The sequence below is a fragment of the Papaver somniferum genome, chromosome 7, assembly GCF_003573695.1.
Source record: "Papaver somniferum cultivar HN1 chromosome 7, ASM357369v1, whole genome shotgun sequence".
Lineage (NCBI taxonomy): Eukaryota > Viridiplantae > Streptophyta > Magnoliopsida > Ranunculales > Papaveraceae > Papaver > Papaver somniferum.
In genome coordinates, this window is record NC_039364.1 from 163,518,127 (window position 1) to 163,525,989 (window position 7,863).

General features: G+C 36.0%; 1 protein-coding gene across 1 annotated transcript; it reads left to right on the forward strand.

The window, feature by feature from the left end:
* The first annotated feature begins 482 nt into the window (after nt 1–482).
* On the forward strand, nt 483–2,791 carry LOC113295481 (beta-amyrin 28-monooxygenase-like). The gene is made up of 4 exons (XM_026543815.1): nt 483–946; nt 1,070–1,581; nt 1,824–2,011; nt 2,492–2,791. Exons 1-4 carry the CDS (start codon nt 483–485, stop codon nt 2,789–2,791), a joined length of 1,464 nt encoding a protein of 487 aa, XP_026399600.1.
* Nucleotides 2,792–7,863: the final 5,072 nt, after the last annotated feature.

Consider the following 7,863-nt stretch of genomic DNA (forward strand, 5'->3'; position numbering starts at 1 on the left):
ACCACACATGGAAGATTGTTATCCAGTAAGTGAGGTCTTTGTCTAACTAGGTAGAAAATGATTTACATTTCAAATGTTAATTAGTTGCCGAACATATACGTTTGTATAGAGACAATGAGGGGATTTAGTTACACTTGGAGATCACAGCTCCTACCTACCCTCCTCTCCTCATAAGATGATAAACTGCTCATGATGCCTTTCAAAACTCAGAACACACTAATTGCTAAATTTGCTTAGATCCTGCCATAAATCACTATTTGACCCCACGAAGAATGGTCAAACGGCTCCATACTTACAGTCTTGCACGACTCATTATTTTTGTTTTGAAATTTGAGGTTACGTCATTTCATTTAGTTTCTATATAAACAACCATTAGAGTTGTAGTTTCATATCATTATCAAGGCAAAACCGTTCTAGGGAATACTACTTCAAAATTGAAGTGTACATAATTTGTTGTTTAACCTTTTGGTCATTCATCATTCATGGAACCTATGTTATTGATTCCTTTGTTTCTAGTTCCCTCTTTAGTTCTAGTTACTAGTCTTTACTTCATCTTCATATTCTCTTCAAACAAATCCCTGTCATCTTCAGATGTTGATCCTTCTAGCTACCCGCCTGGCAAAACAGGATGGCCTGTTTTTGGCGAAACTATCGAATTTCTTAATACCGCTCGAAAAGGTGTTCCCGAAATTTTCATACGAGAAAGAATGAAGAAATATTCAAAAGACATCTTTAGAACTTCATTGCTTGGTGAATCTGTTGCTGTTCTCTGTGGTCCAGCGGGTAACAAATTTTTGTTTTCGAACGAAAATAAACTTGTCGTTGCATGGTGGCCTAAAACCGTCGAGAAAATCTTTCCATCTCCAAGTAACATCTCGGGTCAGGCCGAGGCCAAGAAAATGCGCAAATTGCTTCCACAGTTTCTTAAACCGGAAGCTTTACATAGGTAAATCCATCATATATATTACTGATTAATCCAATAGAATTTCTCGACCATTGCCATCATGCATACATTTTACGCACATATATAGCTAACGTTATTTTTATATGCGTTGGTACGTACATGCAGGTATATCCCTATTATGGATAGAGTAGTGATGCAACACTTAGACAGAGAATGGGACAACAAGAAAGAAATAACCGTATTTCCTCTAGCCAAGAACTACACATTTGGTTTAGCTTGCCATTTATTTGTAAGCATCGACGATCCTGCTCGTATACAAGAATTAGGTAAACCCTTTGGAGACTTGGCAGGGGGACTCCTTTCATTTCCGATAGATTTACCGGGAACAGCTTTCAATATTGGGATTAAAGCATCCAAGTATATCAGGAATGAGTTAGTAAAGATTATCAAGCAAAGGAAAATAGATTTAGAAGAAAAGACAGCTTTACCTACACAAGATATCTTGTCTTACATGTTGTTAGCAGTTGATGATGATGGGAATTTCATGGATGAATTAGACATCGCTAACAAGATTTTAGGGTTACTTATAGGTGGCCATGACACAGCTAGTGCTGCCATTACCTTCATTGTTAAGTACCTTGCTGAGCTTCCTTATGTTTATGATGGAGTTCGTAAAGGTAATCTATTTAATGATTTCAATATTAATTATACAAGATGAAAATATAAGCTTCAAAATATACTCCCGTGGCGTAAATGTACACTTTGAAAATATACTAACATCATTTATTTTATTTTTTTGGATCTGGACCAGGCTAAAATTACCAGAATCATCTGGAGAATTAATGTGTCCTTGATAAGTTTTAAGTAATTAATCACTCGTATGTTGCTTGAAAAACTAACAACCAATGATCTATATCAGAACAAATGGAGATAGCAAGTACAAAAGGCCCAGGAGAGTTGCTAAACTGGGATGATATACAAAAGATGAAGTACTCATGGAACGTTGCATGTGAAGTGATGAGGTTAGCACCACCTCTTCAAGGAGCTTTCAGAGAAGCCATTGGCGACATTAGCTTTGGAGGATTTTCAGTGCCAAAGGGATGGAAGGTAATTACCACAATTAATATCGAGAAATTTGGTCAATTACCCAAATATTTTTAAAAATGGTTCTAATGGACGAGTAAAAATTAGTATGGGTGAAATGGATACCAAAAAAAATAGCAAGGATGAATCTGGATTCATCCTGGCTTAAACTTAAAAAATAACGAGGGTGAAACTGGATGCATCCTGATGAAATAAAAATAAAAATAAAAAAGTATTTGAAAATGGGTAGGATGAAACTGTTTACATCCTGGTTGTTTTTACATTCTCGTCCATTTAAACAGTATCAAACTTTACATGTCTTTTCCACCCAGAAATTATCATTATTGGATTAATTGACCAATTTTGTGATTAATATCGGGCGATGTTATAATTCTTGATTGATACAACATTCTTGAATCTTAAATGGTTACATGCTTGCATTTTTAATGTTAAATTGTTGGCACAAAATAAAAACTTTCCCTATTTTACATGACTTATACACAGTTGTATTGGAGCGCACATTCGACGCACAAGAACGCAAAGTATTTCTCAGAACCAGAAAAATTTGATCCAACACGGTTCGAAGGGAATGGACCAGCACCATACACATACATACCATTTGGAGGAGGACCGCGAATGTGCCCCGGGAAAGAGTATGCAAGGCTAGAGATATTGGTGTTTATGTACCATGTAGTGAGAAGGTACAAATGGGAGAAAATTTTACCCGATGAGAAAATTGTTGTTGATCCAATGCCTGCACCTGCAAAGGGTCTTCCAATTCGACTTCAATCTCAAGTTATTTAAATATAAATTTGCAAAATAAACAACCGTTATTCTATCCAAATCTCAAGTTATTTAAATATAGTAGGAAATACTAATAGGTCCTAGAAATAATATATTAGAACTAGTTTGGTCCAGTTGACTGAGTCAACCGTCTGTTTGGTCCTTTTTGGGAAAATATATAATAATTTGGTCCTAGAAATTATGGTTTGGTCCTAGGATAAAGTCATGGATGATGTGATTTTCATTGTGGGATGACAGAAATATCCTTTTGGGACCACATCTTATACTAATATAGAGAAAAGAACCTTTTTTCAACCGTCCGACAGGGAATCACTATTGTACCCTTCTGTGTTTTTGATATTCTTCTCACTTTTCGTAAATTTTGTTCAAACAAGAGGTAAACAGTTGTTCTCTATTTCTTCTCCTAAAACAAAATCGAACAACATCTCAATCTCTTCTCTTTTTTGTCGATCCAACAAAATTTCTTCCCTCTTCCTCCTTGGATTATATCATCTTCACCACTGCCTTGACCACCGCTACCACCGTAACTAAATCATATACATATCAGCAGTCGTTCACCTCCGTCACTACTACCGTAAAATTTCAACTGAAATCAATACTCTCTTCTCTTCCTTACACAACATTAATCATTGAATGCCTTGTTACTAAGCTATCTTAGCTTTGATTGTAAGCAACCCTGATTTGAAAGACTATATAAGTGAGAATTCTAGCATCTAGGAAACCTAATCGCGACACTTCCATGTGTCCTCGTTGTAAACTAGAGTCGATTCTCTTTTAACCTAAGTTTTCGAAAACCATTATTAGGTTAACGACTTGAAGATTTCATTTGGGATTTGTGAAGCTAGATCCAACTATTTTCTCTGTAGTTGCGTATTCTGATCTTACTTGTTCTATCTTATTTAGTTTTTATCTTCTCTAAGATTTACTCGAGATTTATCTCTGATAGGTAAGATATAAAAAGTAATCACAACAATTCTTCATCCCAGACTCTTGTGATTCCGCAATAACTTCTTCTGTTAATCAGTTAGGTTATTGTGAGTTGAATAATATTTCTAGGCTGCTCTTTGGGAGTATAAGACCGGATTATTAGTTGATTCCTATTCACCTTGATCTTTGTATCAAAAGACGGAATAAACAGAATAGGGGATAGACATATATGTGGGAGACAAATTTGTTTATAAGTCTTCAATTTTGGGTTGTATCAACTCTTAGTTGTGGGGGAGATCAGCTAAGGGAATCAAGTGCGCAGAATCCGGCGTGGTTCTAGAGGCATAAGGAATGCGACTGTACCTTAATCAGTGCTATACTTGGTTAAGGCTCAACTATATTCCAGTCCGAAGTTAACTAGTAGTAGGCTAGAGTCTGTAGCGGCTTAATACAGTGTGGTTTTCAAATCTGGACTAGGTCCCGGGATTTTTCTGCATTTGCAGTTTCCTCGTTAACAAAATATCACAGGTTGTGCGTAGTTCAATCACAGTTGATAATTCCGACCTTGTTTGTTGGATATAACTTGTTTGACACTTGGGCATTGGTCTTTGGTACCGCCCAAGTTATTTCTCATATCAATCAGGCTCACGAATTTCTATCTGTTCGATATGATGATTGTATTGAGAAAGAGATAAAGTTATTTGATATATTTCTTGATTGAGTCTCACTTTTAAGTTGGTGCTCTCGGAATTATATTGGAGTTTAGTCCATACAGATTACCGAACGAATTATTGGGTGTGGTTGTTATACCCCCGCTTTTTCAATTATCCTTCACACGCCCCCTCACGTGTAGGGCACTCTCTGTGGGTTTCTAACATGTGAACACTTGTTGTATGGGTATCCGTTGGTCTTACTCGCACACTGGTCTTGCTCTGATACCAGGTTAGAGTATGAATACATCCAACTCAAAACCAATTAGCAATGAGTGGAGTGGCCCTTGAGTAAAGGTGCTGCCAAACGACTCAACAAAAATTGTCTGATCCGATTCCATGATTGAATATGGGTATCCAACTCAAAAAAAATTGCAAGCCAGTTTTCGAGGTTAGTTGGGCACATGGACTTCAATATGGTATCAGAGATGGAAATTTGTGTTGAGTCGTTTGACCACAAGTTTACTCCGTATCACCCTGTTTAATGTCCACATGTTAGACCCAATGAGGCTACACGCGAGGAGGCGTGTTGAGATTAGTCCCACATTATATGGGTTACTTACGATCCTGCAGTTTATAATTCTTGAGCAAACCTAACCTTGCAAGACGATTTTCGAGGTTAGTTAGGCCCATCCACTTCAATATCTTCTTTCATCGTTATACCATAGTAAAAGGTTTTCAGTTCATTGAAGGATAAGATTTTACAATTGCAGTTGATTTAGATCAATTATCTTTCTTACAGACAAAGGGAAAGCAGAAACAAAAGAGCAAGTCTTATGGTGGAATGCAACTTATTCCAAGTGTGGAAAAATTGTGGAATGTCAAGTATAGTGGCTTCCAAGTTGGGGTCTTCCACAATTTTTCCAAGCCATGTTCCATGATTTCGTGGGATGGTTCGTAGAATCCATGGAAGCGCTAATCAGATTAGCATAAAACGCTATTCAGAATATCGCGCTAGAATACGGAAAACGCCAATAAAAATAGCGCCCAACGCTAATCTAAATAGCGTAACACCCTATTCAGAATAACGTTTTTTTTAATACGTAGATTTAAAACGAGACGCTGAAAATCTAATGGATGAGAGGAAAAAAGCGTTAATCTTAATAGCGCTATTCCGAATAACGTTTTTTTAGCGCTATTCTTATTAGCATTTTACGCTATTTTGAATAGTGTTTATACTATTCCACCCCTACACTTGCACGTCCATCCACAATTCCAAATGCTGAGGTGGGGCGGAGGATGGAAGATGGAACTCTTCCACCATAAGACTTGCTCTCACATACACAAGTAGCGATATAAATCATTTAAGGTAAGCATGAGTGACAGCTCATGAACAACAAGGAAAAGACATTTACAGTTTTACAGAGTGCAGCAAATTTGTAACTAGGATAAAGCGCTATTAACAACCCTTGATTACAAACAGTTGGAAGTAGGGAAGTACTCTCAGAGTCTCACTATATGCTTAATTCCAATATAGAGATAACGCCTAAATAGTCTACACTATAGACTAAGTACATTGTAAACCAATATTAGTCTCTCTAGTTCTACTTTGATCTTTCCCCATTCATGTATAATCCTTTTTTTTTCCTTCTGTAAACCAATGTTCTTGTTCTACAATATATACTAAAGTTAGTACACTCCAGAGTACTAAATATAACATCTATTGTATTAAAGGTATACCATTGAGGCCGGTTCCTATATTGCATCCCAAAAATTTAAATTTGCCATACCATGTGGCCTGGCAAACCAGCCGCACTACTATGGAAAAATGGTTCAGCGCTATTCTTTCTATCGAGCAACGGTTGTCTGTAACGCCAATGATAAAGTCTTTACCGCTAGCGTTATAGTTTATATCTCTCGATGGAATGTCTAGAGCCAACAACTAGTTTTTTGTTTCCTATAAATATATATGTAATTTTCAAGCTGAATTTTTACGCAAAAATGTTTACTCACAAAATTTTTTTATTTCTCAATCTCTAAAATTTCCTGAATTTTTTTCAAATGGCAGAATTTCATACCCTACTTGATTCAGCAACCAGCTTGATTTTTCTGGAGTAGTATTTGAAGCTGCTGGTAAGAAGACATGTGATAGTTATAAAGAAATAGGTAAGAAGCAATGAAGTCTTCAAGTTTTGGATATTGACTAAGTCAAACCTGCAGCTAAGAAAAGACAAAGTGAAGTTTAAGACGAAACAAATTTGAAAGTTGCCAAAAGTACTAGTCACACAAGCAAAAGAAACTCGGTTGATGAGCGCATTGATTGGAAGTTATGTGAAATGAAGAAGGAAAACAAGATGAAGAAGATTGTCCGAGATTTTTATTATTAAAGTCTTTATGTTAAATATTTTTAATCTCGTGGCACCGCCATTACTAACGATGAATTCAAAGTTTATATCTTGTAAAAAAACGCACTTGTTAATGAATTTGAAATTTGCTTTATAAATAATTCAAGAAGTAATGTCGAAAATTAAGCTTGTATTCTTAATTCAGACTTACATTTTAATTTTAATTAAATTAATAAATAAAAAAAATATATTAAAACTTACATTTAGGATGACAATTAAGTTGACAAATAAGAAATTAAAACATTTTGAGCAACACTCTTAAGATCTCACGACAACTTCCATATTGGAAATCTTTTCCGTTGAGGTTGAGTCATTCCGCACGACATCTTTGTTCAAGGTCCATCATGGTTTCACCACTCCTTATGTTTAGACCCGCTTGCATTACAAAAGCAACATACAAATTAACTTCATTATTGATTACATTAAAGCGTCGACCACTCAACGCTTTCGCATCACTATTGTTGAGGTTCATTGTTTCTTCTTGAAATTTCACTAATATGCTTTCCAAAATGGAGTAGACCGACGTACTATAGGACTTTGAGAAAAAAAAAAAAAAGACATAATTTATGCAATGCATCCGTTTTCCGCAATATAAATTTCGGACACTGCCTTCTTACTTGATTTTGCACATTTTGATTTTCCGCGGCATGTTGGTTTTCTATGATTTTGCGCATTTTGATTTTGCACATAAGATCACCATGTTCATATTTGGAAAAATTAGAAGTTTTTTTTTTTTTTTTAAATGGAAAAGATATGAAAAGTATAGAAGAGAGTGCGGGTTGAAATGAGTTTTGGAAATGAGTATTTAGGATTCCGACCTGTTAGAAGATGAACTAAAGAGGGATGATCACAACGATGAGCGAGCTTTAATGACCATCAAGCAATGAAATCTCTATCGCTCGATCGAGTCTCTATGGTGTATACCTAAGTATGTAATGTATTTGCCACTTAGCTACTTATGTTTGTCATGTTGCGATACCCATAGGGGAGCAAAAGAGGCAAACCTAAAGATATGCCATATGTGCCTGATTATCATCTTTTAAACCTCAATTCAACGGACGATAAGGTGACATTTTTTGGAATATACGGG